This window comes from Neopelma chrysocephalum, unplaced genomic scaffold (assembly GCF_003984885.1).
Source record: "Neopelma chrysocephalum unplaced genomic scaffold, ASM398488v2 Primary Assembly neopelma1_25, whole genome shotgun sequence".
NCBI classification, from domain to species: domain Eukaryota; kingdom Metazoa; phylum Chordata; class Aves; order Passeriformes; family Pipridae; genus Neopelma; species Neopelma chrysocephalum.
This window is the reverse complement of record NW_020897694.1, coordinates 8,744,061-8,766,717: the sequence shown is the minus strand read 5'-3', so window position 1 is coordinate 8,766,717 and position 22,657 is coordinate 8,744,061. Positions and strand designations below refer to the sequence as shown.

Sequence of the window (22,657 nt, the reverse complement as noted above, 5' to 3'; positions counted from 1 at the left end):
TGCTTCAATTCCTCAGTGACCAACTTAAGGCCACAAAGGTAGAGACCATGAATCACAGAGGGGGAGTCTCAGCTTGGAGCCGCGTCAGGCAGAAATGGAGTTTGTGGTGTAGGGTGGGGGACAGGCCTGGTATGGGGCGGGGGGAAGACAGGCTGCAAAATATGTAGAAATACTGAGACTGCAGTCATAGAATCATAGAACAGTTTGGGTTGGAAGGGACCTTAAAGAGCATCTAGTTGCAACCCTTCTACAATGGGTAGGGAAACCTTCCACTAGACCAGTTTGCTCAGAGCCCCATCCAATCTGGCCTTGAACACTTCCAGGGATGGGGCATCTACAGCTTCTCTGGGCAGCCTGTGACAGTGCTTCACAACCCTCAGTAAAGAATTTCTTCCTAATGTCTAATCTAAACTTGCCCTCTTTCAATTTAAAGCCATTTCCTCTTGTCCTGTCAAATAATGGGTGCGTTTGAGTTGTTGCATAAAAATACCCTGAAATAGGAAAAAAAAAAATTCCTCAGAGTAAAAATATAGAAAAAATTTCCATTCTGAAGCTGAACCGGTAGGGTGGGGTGGCAGAAGGGGGCTGTGCCCCTCTCCTCCCCTTCGACACAGGCGGTGCCAGCCGAGGCCGACACGGTAAAAACGTTGTTGGTGGATTACAACCCTTTTTAGGAACCTTGTCAGAAAAAAGTAACCTTTATTAAAACCAGAACAGTTGGAAAAACAAGCGGGCGAGGAGGACGCCACAGAGCCGCTCCTCCCCTCGGGGCGTCACCGCGGGAGAGGCGCCGCGCCAGGCGCTTCCTGCCCCGCCCCCGCCGGGAGCCGCGCGTGCGCGCTGCCAGGGGCACCTGAGGGCGAAGGGGCTCGGCTATGGCGGCCTCCATGATTTGCAGCCGGGCGTCGGCCGGGCTGAGGGGCACCGGTTTCCGCGCCGCGCTGGGCTCCGCCGCGGGGAAGGTACAGCCGCCGCTCGGGAGACGGGGCGGGCGGGCGGAGCCGGGGCCGAGGCAGAGCCGGATCGGGATCGCGGTCGCTCCCTGTGTAGCGCCGGCGGGAGGAGCGGCCGTCTCGTCCCACTCGCGCCGCCGTTCTGCCCTGCGGTGCTGGCAGGGCTGGCAGCCCTGTGCTTACCTTCGCCCCCCCGCAGACGCTGTTCTTGCGTGTGGCAGCTCTCCGGCGTGCTTCCATTTCCATTCCTTTTCAGCGTCCCCTTCCACTAACTTGCTTGGAAAACCCAGTGTTTCCATCTCCGCCGTCACCTTGCCCATAGGAGAGGTCGGGCTGTGCCAGTTAAATTCTTGCAGCTCGCATCTCCGCCAGCCTCTGCTCTTGGTTCCTGTGAATGCCATTGCGGGGCGCGGGCTTGGTTTTGGCTGCAGCACCCCTGGCAGGCGGTGCAAACGAAAGAGCTCCGGGGGCTGCTGTGTGTGACACAGTGGGTGACACTCGGTGCCACTTCCTCCTCCTGCCACCTACGGGGGAGGGTCGCTGTGAGCGCCCCTCTCGTGTTACGCGCGGCCTCCCGGGGCTGGCGGTCAGTCGGCGCCTCTCCCTTGGGTTCTGTGCCAAGGAAAGGGCCTCCTGCTTGCAGGAGGAATCCTTTGGAGGCCTTGCCGATTCGCTAACTTGGAATGTCGTAGTAAAGCTCTTGTGTTGTCTGCTTGCAAAACAAAAAAAACCTTAAAAATCCGGTCTGTTAGAAACTTTCTAATACAGGCTGATTTTTGCTTCGGTGCTTGTGTCAATGGTGCATACTAAAAAAAAAATAATTAAAATTAATGGAAAAGTTTGTAGTCTTTTTACCATGAATCTTTTGGTGCTGATCTCTGTTCATGGATTAGCTGAATTCTGTGGGCTTGCTGTTTTGTGTGTGTAAAAAATTAAGGTCTTGTTCCTGTATAGTGAAATACGGAAAAAGCAGCAAACGTTTTTCACTTTTTTTGCTACTAATTTTCGTGTTACAATATGCTTCTGAAATTCCTTGTGTTTTCCTTAAAGTACTTAAATGTTAACTAAATACTCAGGGGTGTTTTAACCCTGCCAGTCCTTGTCAGTGCTAGCAGCTTCACCAGCTCTTTTCCACTGCCCAATAATAATGGCCAATCTTCGTGAACGAAGATTTGGGGAAAGGTCTTTTACCTTTCCAGCCTGCGCGATGGATTTTTTAGGTGAGACACAGCCTGCGCTGAACTGAGCCCACCCTTTAATCCTAAGGTTCATCTGCCGGGGCCAAGCAAGCTTGGACAATGGCAGTGAGGTCCTCAGGACGTAGGTTTGTTTAGAGTGTCCTTCTCATAGATGGATGGCCTCACAGGGCTAACGAACTCCATCTGCCCGGGGGACTGGGATTCGAACCTGGGTTGCAGCAGTGAGAGTCCACTGCCCAATAAAACCTCCAAACCCAAATACCTGACTAGACATGAATGACTAATGTAGAATGGTAGGATTAAGTGTTCAGGTGTTTGCATTAGGACACTGAACTGTACTTGTTTAATATGTAGACTTTTTTTAACCTAAACAAAGAGGGCAGTTTTTCACAACAGTCATGTTCTTTGTTGTTTTTGTTTTCTTTTTTTTATTCTTTTCCTTCAGGCACTCGCTGGAGGTCCAGGAATACTCAACAATCATGGATTTCAGGTGCAACAACAGCAACAGAGGAGGCTGTCGCTCCATGAATACCTGAGCATGGGACTGTTGAAGGAGGCTGGTATTTCTGTTCCACATGGAGTAGTTGCCAAGACACCAGACGAAGCTTACAAAATAGCAAAAGAAATAGGTATAATATTAAGGAGAACTTTTACAAATAGGCATGGGATTGATACAAGGTGTAACTACTTTTTCTCTTTCGTGGTAAGGCATTCATTGGAGTTCTGAATAAACCTTCTCTTTAAGAGAGCCCTTCCTGTGAAGCAACCTTCCTGTTAAGAAGGAATAGGTCAGGTATAAATTGTAGTAGCCTAGACTAATATAACTACCTAAACTTCTTTGAGATGAGTAATAGACTCTGCAAATCCTGGATTTCTTTCTGCTTTCAAGCAAACTTAAGGGAAATCTTGTGTGAAGAGCTTCAGTGGTGGTGACAAGATGTCATAGAGAGCAGAAGATGCAAAACATACCTGCCTTTAGGCTGCGGAAGAAGAGTAAAATCCTATCCTTTGTGAGCATGCTTTTCTGGCAGAATGCACCTACTTCATACAGGAGGGGAGCACTTCAATGGCTTGTAGTTATACACTTAATTCCTGGATTTTTGGTGGAAAAAGTATCCAATCTCATTTGCCTGGTGCTTAAATACCTTATTTAGGCTGAACTTTAATTTGGACTTGACTCTGCCTATTAATTTGCCACTTTACCTACTATGTGTGCTAGTAACATTTTTTGTTTAATTTGAATGTAAAATAGAATCAGCTTCTATTGTGTGGAGCATTAATAGGTGGGGTTTTTTTTTGGTTAGTTGATTTGCATGTTTGGGTTGTTTTTTAGTTTAAAATTTGGGTTTTTTTTCCCCCAGAAAGGTGTAGTAGGCTTGTCACATAGTTTTAATGAAAAATGTTGCTTGTTGTATTTTACTCCCCTATGTACATGCCCAACTCTCTTTTCACCTTCAGATGGATATATTTGTAGTGATTCCTGAGGTTATAGGTTCTGTTAGATTCATTTCAGTTTCATGTGTAGATTTAATTTAAGAAATGAAATCTGAAAAAGAAGATAATTTTTCTTCTAGAGCAAGTTATGCTACTTTGTAATATAGAAAGGAACTGAAAAGCTGATTTTCCTTCAGATCTGATGTCCCAGAAATTCAAATATGGTCTACCTGCTTTCTTTATCTTGTTTCTGTTAGAGAGTAAATGATACAAAATTATAATAATTTTATTAATATGAAAGGAAGATGCTAAAGTACTTCTGAGAATGGTTTAAAATTCAGATCCTCGCCTTCTGTCAAGAGTGAGCTTGTAGCATGATCAGAACTTCACAAATCAGGCATACCCCTTTGCTCTACTTTAATATTTGCACAGATCTTGCTAGTGGCAAATGAGACAGACAGCCTTTGTCTGTGGCTCTTTAATCAACAGCCCAGAAACTCATAGGTCAGGGTTCCTTTGTTTTGTTCCTTGTTCGGAGTGGGATCCTGTAGCAAAGTAGGTACGTCCAACTGCTGGTTTATAGCTCTGTGTCATTCATGTGATGTCACAGGTATTCCTCTTATCTGGCTCTGTGCAATTTCTTGCAGATCAGAAAAATGAAGTTGTGCAGTGTGTGAGTTAGCATCCTTCAGTAAAGGAATTCAGGGCTTCTGGTTGACAGCCAAATACTTTGTTGAAGTTAGTGTGTATTCAACACTGTGGCTGAGATGAGGAAAGGAAGACTTCCCAAAAGGAAGAACACACTGAAGGATCTTGAATTTTTGAGGCATTCTCAAACATAAACTTATTCTGAATGGTGACAGATTATCCTTTGCTCCAGTGTTTTCGTTTTCTTTGTTATTGTTGCCGTTTACCCACCAGTTTTCATTTAGTATGTACTTAAAAAAACCCAACAAAACCCAAACCAAACAAACTAAATCTCTAGCAGAATGAAAAAAATTCACTTTTTTGGTCCACCTGCTCATTGTTTATTTTTGTTGTGTAAGAGTAGTTGCCAGTAGATATGAAATTATTTTTTGTTTCTTTTTGTGTTAAAACTGTTTTTTCAAATGTGTGTCTAAACTGTTACAAAGATAGTTGGTAGTACTCTTTGCTCTGTTTCCCTAGTGCTGAACCACATGCTCCTGATAAATTTACACAGAGCAGATTTCTGACTAAAGGTTGAGTTTGGGATTGAATTTCTTTTGCAAATACTTCACTTAGAAATGGGTAACTTTTTATCCAATGTATAACAAATACAACTTCCCATTAACAGTGATTATCATTGTTAGCTGTGGCTGTAGCTGAATTAGTGTTACATTAACATCTCGCTTAAATTTTGAAAAAATGAACTGAGTTCTGTTCCTGAGTGTTGATAAGAGGCTGCAGCATGTCTTGATGATTGCCTCCAAGCTTATGGTTTGCTCTCAGCCATGTGTGCATTCCAGCTAGCATGTGAGCAGTTCTGATTTAGAAGCTGATATGTGTTTATTATCAAGAACATGACTAATGAACCTAAAGACTATTTCTTGAAGAACATATGCTTTATCAGTGTGATAGCAGATAACAAACAGCAATGTTATACATTTCAAATAGTGTGTTCTGCTGAGCTAAGACAGCACCTATGAAAGTGTACGTATTGCTGTAACTGAGATTTTGATGCTTCCTGACACCTTCCTCTGGTAATGGGTGTGTGGAAGGGAGTGACATATTGTATGCCTGTAGCAAAGCCTGCTTTTCTTTTATAGCATATATTTATGCTCATGATGATTTGAGAAGTAAAACTTTTAAAGTCATTAATATCTTGAAGAAGCTTTTGTGTTCCAGTAGTTATGTCGAATTTTCAGATAGTGAATCCCACAGCTTTATGTTAATGGCAGTGTCAAATTTTAGAAAAACAGAAATGTGTACAGAATAGGAGGTGTTGAGAACTGAGTGCATAACATTTCACTTTTCTACTTCAAAGTTTTTGAAAGGAGACTGAAAGCGATGTAGTCTGCTGCTTTTGCTATTGCAGTTTAAGAGATCTAGTGCAGCTCCATATCTGTGTGGTTTATAAAGAATGTTCTATTTTGGGTATGCTTTCTACAGAATGACTCAAATAATTGGCTTGGCTGTATTCCTGCTGAAAGTTCTGTGATTAATAGATGGTTTTTCAGACCTCTTAAGGTCTTTTCAATGTTATTGAAACCTCTTAAGTGCTTTTAGATATTATTTATTTTTCCATCTATGGCTTAAGTATACAACCTGTATCTGTTTAAAAAAAACCCCAACAAAATAGTGATGTGTAAACCGGGGTAGATTTATAAATAGAAATTTTTCTCTCAGGCTTGATTTAGTCAGAAATCAAAGTGTAGTACAATGTGTGAAATAATTTTTTTATATAAAGTGCTTTTTCTTTATTAGCTTTTCAAAAGAAAGGTATTCCAGCCACTGTGGCACGAAAGCTAGGGTGTTTTCTTCCCTAGTGTGTGCCACACCTTCCTTGGTAGTCTGTGGTTAAGTTGTTGGGTTTTTTATTTGTTCTATGTCATACTCAAAGCTCATGTCTAGATTTTGTTCCTAGTATTTTTTTGGTTGTTTCGCCATTATCAGTTTTCCCCGTTGGTCATTTACCTGCTTGACTCTACTGACAACCTAAAAGACATTAGATAGTAGAGTCTGAAACTCCAGAGTGTTTATTCAGATGCTGTAGGACATGGATGATGATCTAAGTGGCAAATTTGTGCAGAAATCCCCCAGGTGTTAAAAAAATCATGCAGTTATGTTTCTACTTACCTGGTCAAAATCTCTAGATAACCAGCAGTAGCAGGTAGTAGTCTAGAAACCAAACATGTACTTAAATTCTGGAAAATGTTAACTTTTTGGCATCTGAAGCTTACATTTTGCTTTAGCTTTTGCTTTCTTCTATAGTGCTTTATTCCTTTGAAGTTAAAATACCAAAACATGTTGTTGATGATAATTCACTAATTAAAATAAACTTGTCTAACCAGCAGATTCAGATTTTGACCTCTGTGTTTTAATTGCTTGAGTTAGGCTGTTGCCAAAACCAAACCTGTCTTGTGAGCTGATGATGAACTTGATGCAGTTGAATAATGTCAGGAAGTATTTGTGTAGAAAATATTTTGTAATAGCAAAACATCTGTTTGCTCTCCTGACTGGTGTGGTCCTTTCAGTGAAAGTATGAAGATTCCTGGCACATAATTATTTCAATAATCATACTTCTGATTTGTGTGCAATGAATCTTTGAACACTCAAAAGTTTCAAATGCTGAAAAAAATGTGATTTTTAAGTTAGAATTCTAAATAACTGTACTTACTAACAAAATGCAGACCATATATCTGAAGAGATTCTCTGCCTCTGTTGACAGAGTTAGGGTCAGCATATTGTTTGGGTTGACACTTCTGTTTTTAGTTGCAAGCCTATCTTTTTGCTTCCTAACACCAGTAAATACAACTGTATTGTTTAAACTTAGAGCTGTTATTGTCATGGCTAGGCTTCATGAACGAAGATCTGGGAAGGGCTCTACCCACGTTTCTTGCAAGCGCGTTGGTGGCTAAAAAGGCCAATACGAGAAAGGCAAGTCCGGTTGCAAAAGACACAGCAGAAAGTCTCCTTAGATGGTATACTCTGCAAGGCACGATTCTTTCTGCGTTGTCTTTTCTCCTCAAGGGTGATCCTGCGCGCTTTCTCAAAAACATCAGCAGCGTTATAGATGGTGTGTCTCCAGGCCTCCCGATTGGAGGCCAGAGTAGACCAGTTATGGTGATCAATATGCCCGAGGCTGAGTTGTTGCTTCAGGGAGTCCTTGTATCTTTTCTTCGGGGCTCCTCTCTTGTGGCAGCCGGTGGCAAGTTCACCATAAAGCAGGATCTTAGGGAGGCGGTGGTCCTTCATCCTGGAGACGTGCCCTGCCCATCGCAGCTGCGTTCTCAGTAGCATGGCCTCAATACTTGTGATTGCCGCCTGTTCAAGAACAGATGTGTTGGTCACATAATCTGACCAGTGGATGTTTAGGATTGTAGCTGTTATTGTATCTGTGCAATAAAAAACATAGTTTGTGTTATAACTAGAGAGTTACTTTTTCTGGTAGGAGAACTTTGAAATACTAGCTGAGGCAAAAGTTATGTGTCTCTGTCTCTCTCCCAGGATAAGTTTGCAGATGAATGGTAGTTGAGAACTTGGTTGACACTTGTGTAACTAACCTGTCACTGCCTTCTATTGTTGTCTGTCTTGTCAGAGTAGATTAGGCTTGCATAGTTATCATGAAGGCATCTGTAATATGTGGAATGCAGTACTGCTGCTACAGTTAGTGTTGGGCAGAGAAGTGGCTATTAATGCGATTTGACAAAAGTCAGAATGGAAACTTGTAAAGCAGAACGTTTTCATAAAGTTTGTCCTGAACACGTTAGTGCTAAGTCAGCATTCTGCTGATTTCAGACACCTGTACTCATTGGTATCTACTCTTAATTTTCTAAACATTTCCTGATTTTTTTTCAGGCTGTGCTACTTACATGTGTGTTTAGTGCTGACTGCCATTAACATGGAAACATGACGCTTAACAAATGCTTGTTCTGAGATTTGTGCCTTGGCCTGTAGCTTGCTTACCTGGGACATTGTCTGTACTGATGTTCTAGGGCCCTGTGTTAAGTCTTTATGGTTTGTTACTGCTGCTGAAAGCTGAGGTTCTGCTCGCCGAAGTGTCCCTGTGCATGTGCATGTGCATGGCATGTGGCGCATAAGTCTGCAAAAGTACTGTCTGCTGTATGAGCTTTTGCCTTCAGGGAATTGCTCTTCTCAAGGCATGATCACACAAATGCTTATGCTGGCACAAGAAAAGACTGGAGTGAAAAGCTGAAGACAGAAGGCGGTATAGGACTTCTGTGGGATTGTGTTTGTTGACATAAACTGTCCTGGCTTTGTATGTGGGTACCTGCTCTAGGGCAGAAACTGCTATATTTTATTGAAACAGAAGCCTAGCAGTGTTTCAAAGCCATGTAAGCAAAACACAAGGGTACAACTGTTGATACTGAGTAGAAAACTATAGTAGCTGCTGGTTTCCAATTTTTTTCCTTGCGTTACCGTGTATCAGCAGTTCTCTGTCAGATTGTGTGACAGTGCTGCAGCTCTAACACTGCACATGGGGTGTATGAGCAAACATTTCTGTCCTCTAGTTTTAGGGTAATTTTATATAGGAAAAAATGTTTATTGAACAATAAACTTCCTGCATGATGGCTTAAGTTATGGTTTTCTTGGGACATATTATCTTAAATTTTGTTTCAGGTACATTTGTGCAGCTTAATTGCTTGTAAACATAGCTGGTTAAATAAACCTTGAAGTATTATGTGTTTATGCAATCAAGCAGTCTGCTTGGAGTGCTGTAGGAAACAATTTACAAATCATTAATATCCTGCTCATTTAATGACACAGTTGTTGCATAAGGGATAGTCCAATGATGTTATGGCCAAACTGATTGTGAAAAGTTAAAAGTTGTTTTTCCCACAGTTTCTTTCAGATGTTGACAAAGTTTAATAATGCATAATAATGACATTTTAAAGAAACATCTTACGGAATCAGAGCAGTGATGCATTTAGCCCAATACTCTACCTAAGGACAAAAGAATATAGTATTTAGGGCAGTTGTTAGCCTGCCTATTTTTGCTGTCCATTACCCCTCATTTTCCCTCAGCATTCATATTTCTTGTCTTAGAAGTATCAGAGGGAACATCTCTACCCAGTTCCTTTTGACTCTTCTGTTCTTCTTTCCCATCTCCTGGCAGGCTTCATTATCTTTTGTTTAAAGAAGGGTCTTTTTCTCTTGCACTGTTTTAAAACTGACTTCCCTTGGTAGGTGGCTTTTGTTTTTGGCTGGTGTAGAACAGAAACTGGAATGAATGATGTACATGTAGTTCACAGAATCACAGAATATGCCGAGTTGGAAGGGACCCACAAGGATCATTGAGTGCAACTCCTAGCCCTGCAGAGAACCATCCCCAAGAGTCACACCATAGTTGTGTGTTCTTGTTCTATCCTGCACAGGTATGGCTGAAGACTGTAATTGTATTTCTGCTTTCTTCTCCTTTGATAGATTTAAAGAAGTGCTAAGCTCCTTTAGTTTCTTCTTTTGAGGTTATCTCTTAATTTCAATGATCATCCTAGTAGCCAGAAAAAACTTCTATGTCCAGCGCTAAGTGTGATATTCCAGCTGAGGTATTGCCAGAGCACTAGTTGGGATCTAGTTTTCACTTGTTCAGATTCTGGTCTTTATTGCTAGGAGGAATGACCACCACAAAGAGGTGCCTGTGGGTGAACTTTTGGCTTTCCTGAAAACTTCTCTGTAATAGCAGCTTTTTAGCTTCTGGACTTGTGTAGGAAATGAAAAGTAGAGTGGAGAAATAGGACCCTCTCTTCTGAACTTACTAGTGGACTGTAAGTTAAATCTTTTAGTCTTGATTGATAAGTATGTTGCTTCTGAAACATTGCCAGATCTTCCATGGAAACCTCAAAATAGTAAAATAACTCTGTGAATATATTAGATCTTAAATATTTGAGGCACCTCAGATCCTTGTGGAGGAGCCCTGGTAGGTCCTCTATGAGCAAGGGAACAAGTGTGAGGTGGTGGGTTTTGTTAACCTCTTCACAGATAAGAAAGTATTTTCCTCTCTTTTATACTAACACTGGAAAGTCGTGGTCCTTTTACGTACAAGGTAAATTGTTTTCAGATGGATGGAACTTTAATCTTGCATGTTGGAGTACATGGCTTCATTTATCCATGAAGCTGCTACTTCAGTCTTATTCATACATGACGCTTAGTGTTTCCTAAAGCGGGCTCAGTACTTAGAGTAACTGCGTAAAATTAAGTCTTGTGTGGCTTCTATCAAGTATGTTATCTTACTTGACTGCCAATACTTGGTAGCTATAAAAATATAGTTATCTTCAGGAACTGAATTAAATGTTAGAATCATAGACTGTAATAAGTTGACATATACTTGTGTGTTCATAACCTTCATGCTTCTTGTGGAAAAAAAAGCGCTTTAAATCAGTTGTGAATTCAGAGATCTGTTGATAGGTAGGCAGTCAAGAAGTAAAATCAACCAGTAGCTAGTTGGGAGTAGTAACTTGAGTATTCCCTTTTTTTATAGCCTCCCTAGCTTGTGATATTATGCAAGTTTAATTTTACCTGCCCAAGCAGGATGCAGGTCAAAATAGGAATCAATACAACTTCTTTATGTCTGCCATGATCTTCCTCAGTATGTGTAGTGGCTACTTTTGCCTGAGTACTGTAATTTTTCTTAGGCTTTTCCATGGTTCCCTTTTCACATCCAAGAAAACAGCAAGTTCTTTCTTTGCTCAGAAAGACCAGAGTGGCTCAACTAATGGTGGCATGAGAAGAGATGGGATGTGCTGAACAAATGTGAATGGGCCAGCTCTAAACATCTTGCCATCTAGTTGCACTCTGTACTCTAAGTGAACTTGAATAGTAACTCAGGACTTAGTTTTTCTTCCTTTATCACCTTAAATGACTTTATGAACTCTTTTTTTTTGCATTTAATCTTTCAGAATATCCCAGTTTCATTTTAATTATATTCTCATACTCTACTTTTTAAACCCAAATGCGCAGTCTCCCCTACCTGGAAGAATATTTTGTAAAGGATTTTTAAACAGTTAAAGCCAACTAAAGGGCTTACTCTGCCTGTTCTTGGAAAAACAGTGGATTCGTTTAGGCCTCTGCATTCTGCGAAGCACTCAAGCTCATGCATTAGTGCTCTGCTGAAAGCTGTAGACCTGCAAGCTGACTTGAATAAGTGCTATAGTTACACATCATTTCTGGGAAGACAGTGGTTACAGATATAGGGTATTTGTACTTGACTGAGGAAAATCTTGGATTACAGTGTGTCAGGTATTCAGTTTCATCTTGTTAATAGTCTGTGAGATGCTAACAATTTCTTACTAGGTGCTTAATCACTTGTGATTCAAACACATGTTAAAGATGTATCAGAACAGTCAAAGTGCCAACACTTTTGGATACTAATTCACCAAGGTTTGTTCACAGAGCAACCTAAAGCTGCAATGTGTGAATTATTTGAGACTTCTGGAATAATCTATGTGAGCTACAATACAGTCTTCAGTTTACATGTTTGTATTTTGAATGGTGGGGGTGGAGGAGGCGGGATAAAATTAAAGCAGCCTTTATTATTCTACTTGGGGCAATTTGTTTTAGTAGTTAGAGATGACAAATTTTTGGGTTTTCTTTTGTTCTAGGTACAAAGGATCTTGTGGTAAAAGCACAGGTTTTAGCTGGTGGTAGAGGAAAAGGAACATTTGAAGGTGGCCTCAAAGGAGGAGTGAAAATAGTTTTTTCGTAAGTTGTTTTTAAATTATCCAACCAAATGGAAAAACTTAACAGTTTCACATTATGAATTGAACCTATTGCTTTCTTTAAAACAAGTATTTTATTTCTTAACCTTAAAATAACAAAAATTAGGTAAGATTTTTTTTTATGCTACTTCTGTTTTTTCAGCAGTTTCTGTGTCACATTCTGAGCTTCTTTTATTCTAGTCCAGAAGAAGCAAAAGATATCTCCTCCAAAATGATTGGAAAGAAGTTGTTTACCAAGCAGACAGGAGAAAAGGGCAGGATATGCAATCAAGTATTTATCTGTGAGCGGAGATATCCCAGGAGAGAATACTATTTTGCAATAACAATGGAAAGGTCTTTTCAAGTGAGTAATATGAGAAATAGAAGTAAGCTAGTTAACTTGTTTTAACTGAATTTTTAAAAAATCAACAAAACTGTTTATTGTACTGTTTATTCACTTGCTTGCTTTTGAAAATCAAAACTGCACATGAGCTAAATTGTTTTCTAATATCTCTGACTATATGATTGCCTTAGTTTTTAAGTGCTTTAAAGAAGTTTAAATGCTACAATTTAAATTTACGGGATAATAAATGAGCATTGGTAGTCCCAACTGAAGTTCAGAGTCACATGGCTGAAGAGGAGATGGGTGGAATGAGGGGGTTATTTTCATTTTGGTTTTAGTTTGCACTTACTACTGGATGCCCATATTAGCTATATTTTTAAAGTAAGTTCTATATGTGTGCATGTACATGTACACACTGTTTAAGAGTGTCAGGAACAAGATAAGTAAAAGTGTTGTGGAAGAGCAAATGGTCCTGTATAAATCAAACATCCTTTTTCTCTAATGTGGGAAGGTTCTAGAGGTGTATGGGTGTGTCCCTCGATTTTGAGTGTGCTGGTAGCTTTCTTATGCCAGTGCTCTTCAGGAATTGATAAGTAGATTTGGGCCTAGAGGTCTGTCTTCAGAGCTTTCAGGAAAATGAATACCACAGTCTTTTCTGCTTGTATGAACTCTGTGTGGGGGTATGTGGTTTTTTAGGCTACAATTCAAACCGCATTACTGAAATGAGTCAGTGTTTTCTGACAGACAAGTGTTCTGTTGTGGAGCATAGAGCATGAATTGGTAAATAATTTTAATGAAGCTGGGATAAAACAGGTCTTGGAACTTTATTTTCTGAAGCTCAACAAAATCTGGGTTTTGTGTTCAGATGCATCTGTTCAGATGCTTAAGAGTTTGCAGAGGCACTGGTTTTGGTAATTGGAGTATTTCTGGTGTGAGTATGAAATAATATTCTGTGAAGAAATTAGAAAACTAGTTGTACTCTAATTTATTTTTTTTTTGTAACAGTATTAGGAATTAAATATTGTATTTGCTTCTTTCTCTTCCTCTGTAGTGTTCTTTTTGATAGGAAAGTATCCGTTGTGTTCGATTGTTGTACAATTATGTGACCTAGGCACCTACATTCTGATATTTGCTGTAATAGAGCGGGGAAGATCGAAATGTTGCTGTACGAACCCCAGATTTGCCAAAGGGTGGCGCTAAAATGCTGTAAATCAGCAGATTTAGATTCTTAAAATCGTGTAAGCGATAAGCAAGGATCCTTGTGGAAATAAAATTTCCTGTAACTGATTTAAGCCAATTAGATAAAGAAGGGAAACATGTTTTCCTGACTTGTTCTTGCTCTTGTATAAAAAAATAAATCTTATTCGTGTATATTGAGTATACTGTGTGGGCTATTGCCTTGTGATAGGGATGTGCTTTGTTTTTACTGCTGACTTTATAAGTTATGTTTTTAGATGTGCTTGTAGTTGCTGTAACATGCATAGGATGCTCTCGATGAGGAAATGCCTTTCAAAAGAAGGAAGTGTGAGGATTGAATAGTGCACAATGTTTATTCCTGATGTTGCAAACTTCTTCCTTTAAGGGGGGGGAAAAAGACTAAAATAGTCAGCTGAAACTGGAACTTGGTGACGTGGATATTATTCGCCAACAGGGGTTTATGCTTTAGACAAAAATGTTCACTTTGGTTGGTTTTTTATGATGTGTTTGTGTTGAACCTTGTTATTAGATGCAGGATAATTTGCCAGCTATATATTTCCATTTGGAAGGATGGTAATGGGAGGAGAGTGGTGTGGTTATTAAGCATGTTCTCTGAACCAGAGTCACATTTTCTATAATTAATTGTCAACGGTTATAAAGCTGTTTAATGTTTAAGACCTCTGCTGATAAGTACACCCATGCTTTAGTACACCCCTGATCATAATCCATTATGGGTGCTGATAAGGAAAGGTAGGTTGAGGTGCTACAAGTGATTATGTTTTAACTGTGAACTGGAGGAGAGATTTTTAGGTTCGATGATACCAAGTCCTTGATGCTTTTGTTGAGATTTAGACAGCTTAAAAAACCCCCGAACAACAAAACTACTGCAAATGCTATCAATTCTGGTTTCTTAGGTTCTTTTATTATGGAATAATTCAGTGCTGTTTTGTCAGAACTCCATGATTTAACTTTCAGTGATGGCTATAGCTGCTGAACAGGTGTGGTTTGTAGTAATTTATCACTAGGTTTTGCACACTTACATTTGTCCTTGAAGTTGGAGCATGGCAGAATGAATAAATGAGTGCCTGATGTTTGATCAGTGTTTGTATAGGGGTTAGTGGAGAACATGGAGATGAGAAGGTTGTTCTTTTTCTAGTGACAACCTAAAAGATAAAATTCATATGATTACTAAGTTGAATCTTTCTATCAAAATTTAAAACTAGTATGTCTGTGTTAATTGCTCTGTTGCTACAGTGGACACAAAGGACAGTATTCCTTTTTAAAAGAAATTAGACCCAACGTACACCCTAAAATTTGGAAAGTATTATTAAAAAGTTTTACATAGAAGTATTGAGTAGATAATAACACTCTCCTCAGAGCATACAAGTAAAATGCTCAAACAAAAAAAAAATTCTAACAAGGTTTTATTGCTGTGAGGTATCATATGGGAAGAACAGAGTTTCAATTCTTTGGTATAAAATTACTTATACTTTTTTTTTCCCCTCTCTGTTCTAGGGTCCTGTGCTGATAGGCAGTTCTCAGGGTGGTGTTAATATTGAAGATGTTGCTGCAGAGAATCCTGACGCGATAATTAAGGAACCCATTGATATAGTAGAAGGCATAAAAAAGGAGCAAGCTGTTAGGGTAATTGTTAATGTGGGAAAGTACACATTGCCAAGGATGGGAGGGTTGCTTCTAAATTTTGTAAAGTGTGTATGTATTCAGCCTACTGAGTTGTCATAAACCCTTTTTTGAAACAGATTAAAACTAGATATTTGAGTATTTTCAGGTGATAGTGTAAATCCAACTACTTGGCAGTGCTTTATCTAGCTTTTATATGGGTTTGTAAAGGCATGTGATGATAAATTTTTACTAGCTGTGTTTTAGGATAAATGCAGTGTTTTGTATTGAAAACAATCTTTTCAAACCTAAGAGTTACTCTTTTGTTTCCCTCAGGTAGACAGGACAGGTTCTACATCTGTAAATTCAATTGACACTGAAATAATAGCTAAACTGAGACACCTCTAACATGAATTAACTGATAACCAATCTTTTACTTTCAGCTTGCCCAGAAAATGGGATTTCCTCCTAATCTGGTGGACGAAGCAGCTGAAAATATGATCAAATTATATAATCTTTTTCTGAAATATGATGCTACTATGATAGAAATAAATCCTATGGTGGAAGACGCATCAGGAGTTGGTAATGTTTCTTACTCGTATTTTTCATGTACCACCTTGATGTTTTTGTAAATCTTGCCTGCTTTGCACTGCTAAAACTTTAGCTGTATACAGCAAGAGGATTTAGTGTTAACATGGTATGGTGAAAAACAAATTTAATAAAGCATATAGATTTGACTAATCTAAACATAGTAGATATCTGCTCTAAATTGCTAAGTAGGATCCTAAGTTTAAGAAGCTCCCTTTTTTAATTTTGCAAGGTTGTTATTTTTTTTTTTAAAGAACACATCTTCCACTCTTGAGTGACTACCCAGGATAAGGCATTCGTGGAAATTAGGTCTTTTCAAAATTCATGAATTGAAACTTGACCCATCTCATGTATTCAAATTGGTACTGTAGAGGTAACCGGAATAGTAGTACCTTCTAGAAATCTCCTGCCTTTACTATTCAGGCATCAGAATGACTGAATGATTGAGTTTGATGTATTGAAAGACATTATTGATGTATTAAATAATATCTTTATGTTTATTGTGTTTTTAGCATATGCAATTGCAGAACAGTTATTCAATCACAGCCAATTCCCCTCTCAGTAAAAAATAAATCTGTAGAGAATATTTGTACTTGAACTCGGGTTGTTACTGTTTTTTGTTGTTGTTGTTGTTTTTGTTTGTTTGTTTGTGTGGGTTTTTTTGGTTTGGTTTGATTTTTTTTTTTGTGGTAGTGTCCTTTTTTTTTTTTCTTTTAAATAATACTACTTAAATTAATGGTATGGAGCAGTCTCTCCCATCTGTTTCTTGTACTTTGTCATTTTTATATCATTTGTAGTGAGGGATAGAAATCAAGGGATACATTTGTACAGACAGAAACTTAGTTCTGAGGTAAAGAATACTCTAGGTTTTCCACGTCACCTGCTATATCTAAGTAAAACTTAGTTTTGTGTTTTCTCCCAACACCTTTTCTTCCAACTCAGACCTTTTTTCATTGTGTTTGTGTGCTTACATGCATGCACCCACACTATATATATTTAATCTAAAAGCAAAAAACTAAGAGGGATTAAAAAACCCTCAAACCAGAGATCTTCTGTAGTGATTAATTATATGCTAATTAGTGAAGCATAATTTGCCCAGATTTATCAAACTTGTTGTAAGCTTTTTTGTTTTTAGAGTGTCTCAAGAAATAGCTGTTCTCCTTTTTGTGCAGTTAAAGGTATTTAACTGATTGTGTGGGTAAACTGGAGAGAATCTTGTGTGTAGTTGCAGTGCTAAGTGTGTCTTTTCCGCAAAACTGTGCTTGGACTGTATGACCTAGCTGCCTAGTTTGGCTTAACATACTTTAACACATTCATGTAGCCGTTGAACTGTTATTCTGATATTAAATGATGGTTAGTTGTGGGGTTTTTTTTTGCTTTCAGTGATGTGCATGGATGCAAAGATAAACTTTGACAGTAATTCAGCCTATCGTCAGAAGAAGATCTTTGATATGCAGGATTGGACACAGGAAGACCAAAGAGACAAGGATGCTGCAAAAGCAGATCTCAATTATATAGGATTGGATGGAAACATAGGCTGCTTAGGTATGTTCTATTTAATGAATGTTAAATGTCCTAATGGATTTATAAACTGAAGTCCTAAATGTTATCTTTATTCTCATGTAGTCAATGGTGCTGGTTTAGCTATGGCCACAATGGATATAATTAAACTTCACGGCGGAACTCCAGCAAACTTCCTTGATGTTGGTGGTGGTGCTACAGTGCAGCAAGTGACAGAAGCCTTTAAGCTTATTACTTCTGATAAAAAGGTGAGGGAAGAGTTGGCATATCAAGGTCCTACACAGTGGTAAACAGGCTGGGATTTGGAAGACAATGCTTAGTGCATGCATGCTCTGCAGAAAACATGTTTTTATAAGAATAGAATGAGAAAGGGAAAAAGATGGAGATGTTAGTTTAATCTTGGTGCAGATGAAGGAGGCATGAAAACCTATTGCATTTTTTCCCTTTTTAAAAAATAGGTTCTTTGGCTGTGTACTGAGTAGACAGTTTTGTGTTTTCTTGTTGAAGTTAGAGTTGTATTTGAATCTTTCCAGAAATCTTGGAGTTGGAAACTCCCACAGCCCAGTGTTCAAACAGAAAGCAGTATTTGGATGAGTTTCCACCTTTTTTTTTCTCTTGGACCCATTTTGCAGTTGGGTCTGCTTCGTGCATAGAGCTGTAGAGATGAGTTTGCTGTGCTGTGCACAAACAAGTTTCTAAAGTACTGGTTATGTGTAATGTAAGATAAAATAACTTTGTAATGGGCTTGGAAGGGCATTAATGTTTCATCCTATTAAAAGTTTATCAGAAGTGTTTGGATGTTATTAAAATAATAAATCGGTTGAAACTAGAGGAAGAGCTGTACTATCCCAGAAAAATAATGTGAGGACTGAATTGATGGTCTGCATAAGAGGTGCTTATCTCAGTGGGAACTTGGCAGTTTGGGACTTTTTAAAAAGAAAGAAAAATATTAAAAAAGGGGTAACAGAAAAAGATGGGAGTGACTTGCAGAACCTGGTAATGATATGCTACTTTTGCACCAGAATGTTGGGGAAGGGGCCAGAAACAAATAGTGAGTGATTTAACGAAGGAGCTTAGTCTCCGCCTTATTGGAAAGACTTTTATTACCAAATGCAGAGTCTGACACACTCTGCAAGAGCGTTTAGAATCATTGAACCATTTAAATTGGAAAAGACCTTGAAAATTGAGTCCAACCAGAAGTCTAACACTACCCAGTTCTGCACTAAACCATGTCCCTGAGCACCATGTCTACAAGTCCTTTAAATAACTTAGGGTTGGGGGCTCAACCACTTCCCTGGGTGGCTTGTGTGAATGCTTAACAACACTTGAGGGAAAGAAATTTTTCCCGGTATCCAATCTAAAACTCCCCTGGTGCAACTTGAAGCCATTTCCTCTTGTTTTACTGGTTATTTGGGAGGAAAGACCAACCCCTACCTCACTACAACCTTCTTTCAAGTAGTTGTAGAGAGCCATAAGGTCCCCCTGAACCTCCTTTTCTCCAGGCTAAACAACCCCAGCTCCCTCAGCCACTCCTCATAAGACTTGTTCTTTCTTCACATTCTCCCGGCGAATTGAGGGAACACTGAGCGACACAGGCACAGAACATCTAAATTGCCGAGAGAAAAGAAGAAAACAAGGAAGAATCTGGGGGTTGGTGATTTGGGACCAGTTTTTGCAATGCCAGTTTTCTGCTGATGTATGGATAGAGGGTGTCCAAACAGACTTAATACAACTTTTCCTTTCTGCCTTCTTTCAGCTGCTCACTCTTTTATCAAAAAACTATGACTATAACTGGTATTGCTGGTGCTGAAAGTCAAAGCAGTGCAGCCTGCTGGTGTCATGGACTGCACTCTGGCTAGCACTCAGGATTCAGTTCAGGGCTAGTTTGGAACAGCCTTCTGGGGTGTCAGTCTCAGTTGCTTCTGCCCATCAGTAGCAGGAGCAGTAACGATGTAACAAGATGAGCTAGTCTAATTGCAAGATAATGAGAACCAGGTTACTGTTTATTAACCACTTGCACAGGAATGTTTTGTCTTGTTAAGTTTATTCTGTCCTTCAAGGCTGTTTATCCATTTTGGCTCCTGCTTTATTTCATTTTTCACCATTGACTGCGATCTTTTTACTCTTCTTTTCCACTGCTTGAGTAGGAAAAAGATTATCCCTTAGCTGCCGGCTTAGTCCTCCTGAATAAAATTTATTTCAGATAGCTTAACTCTAAGCATGCTAGCTTTTTTGTGAACTGTATAAACACTGTCTTGTGTAAGAATTTTTAAAATTTTCTGTGTTCTTTAGCGCAGCTTCTTCAGTATGTGGAGGTACTGGTGTGGGAGGTACCTCTGCTGGAGTACTGTTAGAAACGGAAAGACAAGCAGTTGATAAATTTGATTTCCTGAAGCAACTATTCTGCTCTATGTTATGCTGTATGTTTTGCTGTACTTTATAGAACTGTACTTCTGTTGCCAGTGTTCTCTAGAACAGAAATGTTCCTTGTCTTTTGCAGAGTCCCTTAATACATTTAAAGAGCTTGAATTTTTCTTAGGCTGAAAGGCTGAGTTCTGCTTTTATCTGATGTGCCTTTGGCCATTTTTAACAGGAATATTGTCATTGATTCTGTAGGTACTGGCTATTCTGGTAAATATTTTCGGTGGTATTATGCGATGTGACGTTATAGCACAAGGCATTGTTATGGCAGTAAAGGATTTGGAGCTAAAAATCCCTATTGTGGTACGGTTGCAAGGTGAGTGTGCTTCATATATATTTGGATATATTTCTGTCCATATTGACAACTGTTATTGAGCTTGTATATTGTGTAGCAAGTTGCCTGTAAGTTGAAGTCTATGGAAAAATAAGGCAAACCCTGAGTTTAGATGGTAAGGGTTGGCAAGTTAATAAAAAGAGACTTCCTGCTTTGAAACTACTAAAGGTGTCTTCTAAATTTATTCACTAACTTTTGGAAGAGGCTCCCTAGTAGTAGTACTCTCCTGTTCAATGAGTGGCATTTTATCTGTTTCTTAAGGTACACGAGTTGATGATGCCAAAGCTTTAATAACAGCTAGCGGCCTCAAAATCCTTGCATGTGACGACTTGGATGAAGCTGCAAAAATGGTAAGATAGCTGGTTATGAATATTCTTTTCAAAACATAGCATCTGTTGCAGAGTATTGAAAAGTTGAAACTCCATTCAATCAACTTAAGGTAGCTTAGAATAAATCACAGTGCCAGTTATTATTATCAGAGCCTGAAGCAAGTGTTTAACAACTTGGTAAGTACATAGTTTGTCAGGGAAACAACTATGCAGGCAGAAGCTATTAAGCCCCATAAACGAAAACCAGACCAGTGATCAGATCAGTCACTCCCCTTGGTACGCGAATGGCTAAGAGCTTAGCTTTATTAATTTTGAGAAAATATGTAAATTGAGGTGGATGAAAAAATGCAATGTAACACTTCCTTTGATACACCACTAGATTTCAGTGTGCATGATTAAAACTGTAGTTGATCACCCTGTTGCCTCATAAGATAATTAGAAAGTCAGACATGCAGACACATTGTTTGTGATTTTTTTTTGGGGTGTATTTACCTTGCTTTGTTTTTGCGAATCATACTAGGAATATGTAGCAACAGTAAAGATGAAAATTTTTGATCTGCAGAAAGTTAGAAGGCATCTGGTGGATTTTGTATCATGGGGAAACACATTTCTGAGTCTTTCTTTTCTTCTGCAGAACCACTTACTTGGTTATAACAATTCATTCTAAGCAGGAAGTAATTCAGAGAGATTTAGAGTTGTTATGCAAGAGAAGATGAGGCTTCATAAGGTATCAAAATAAGATCCAGAAATGCTTGCAATAAGAACTCAGAGAAGAAATAGTTCTAGACATATAGACTCTCTTGTGAGCAGATACCCCAACAGCTCCCAGGATAATAGAGTGGCACATAAAATTTAAAACTTTTAGCATGTTATCAAGATATTTGGTTGTAAATAAGAAACAAACATTATTAACTCAGATGTTTTCTAGAAGACCTGACTATCTTTCATTTAAAGGTGGTTAAGAAGTACTGAACTAGGTAATAATCCTGCACCCACCTCCCCCTTTAAGATCTTACTGATGATTCTCTGGCATTACTTTGTTTAAAAAGATTGATCCAGCTCAGTCAAGTTAGGATTGTTTTGAACTTAAATCATTATTTTCTGTTTTTCAGGTGGTGAAGCTGTCTGAAATAGTAAGCTTAGCAAAGCAAGCTCAGGTGGATGTTAAATTTCAGTTACCAATTTGATCTGAGAAATGTCATGCCAGTGTCTAACATGTTCTCTGAAATACTGTGTTCCATGGGATATTTTTAATTTTTCTTTTTGTGGAGGTATTGATTGACAGGCGCACAAACTTAAGTATCTGGTCTTTAATGTTAACATTCAGAATGGTCAGAATTCTTGTAAAAGCGTGTATTGCTGATACTTAGTCTCTCTTCATTGTTATTCTCAAGCCTCCAGCTTTTGCTGCAGAATGTCACTTGCAATATACTTCTGCATTGTCCAAAGTAAAGCTTCTGGTTGAAAAATAATTATTCTGAATAAATTTTGAAGTTACTTTACTTGTAAAGTTGTATTAGACTTGGCTAAAAGTAAATATGACTGGATTATCTAGTTGTCCATGTGGAGAAATGTATTGAAACGGTATTTTATGTTGGAGACAGTGGTACTTAGCAGTACAATGGACATGAGCAAATCAATCATTATTTATGAACAGATGCATTTGAACTTGATCAGAAATATTTTTAGAAGTCCTTCACTGAAGTAACTGGTAACTCTTCTGGACAACGTGTTAAATCACTACAAAATATACTGTAGCACTTAGATTTTCACAATTTCCAGTCTTCGCAAAAAAGCATTGTGTAGTTTTATATATGAACAAGCATTTACCAAACTTCAAGGAGACAGGATACATAGATAATTAAAATGTCTCTTGTACATTGCTAATAAAGTTGTACATTAATAAAATATCTCCCAAAACTTTTACTGGCTTTTTCTTTATTTGTTACCATTTTTAAAAATTGCATATACTCATGGATTAAACCATAATTTAAGATAGCAAACTAAAAGCTTTTTAGGAGTACAGTTACAGTGGCATATATGTTAATTTTTTTCCTCCTTGAAATGCACTGTGTGATTAAAACCATGTGCACTTCTGTTGAAAAGCTTGGACAGATGTCATGCATAAAACATCCTACTAAAGAGTCCATAACTGATATCTGCACAAATAAATATGCAGGAAAGTGTTGCTTTTTGGGGAAATATTACTTCTAACAAATCTGATACTAGCCATTAATTTTTGTACCCTTACTTACACCACCAATGCTGTTGATTTTGTCATTACATTGAACTTGGAACTTGGATGATGATCTGTTTACTCAG

General features: G+C 38.7%; 1 protein-coding gene across 1 annotated transcript; it reads left to right on the top strand.

The window, feature by feature from the left end:
* Window positions 1-836: 836 nt before the first annotated feature.
* On the top strand, window positions 837-22,259 carry SUCLA2 (succinate-CoA ligase ADP-forming beta subunit). Its single transcript, XM_027674380.1, has 11 exons — window positions 837-962; window positions 2,598-2,781; window positions 11,887-11,986; window positions 12,184-12,346; window positions 15,038-15,166; window positions 15,586-15,724; window positions 17,114-17,275; window positions 17,357-17,499; window positions 19,868-19,988; window positions 20,268-20,356; window positions 21,448-22,259. Exons 1-11 carry the CDS (start codon window positions 876-878, stop codon window positions 21,520-21,522), a joined length of 1,392 nt encoding a protein of 463 aa, XP_027530181.1. The 5' UTR covers window positions 837-875; the 3' UTR covers window positions 21,523-22,259.
* The last annotated feature ends 398 nt before the right edge of the window (window positions 22,260-22,657 follow it).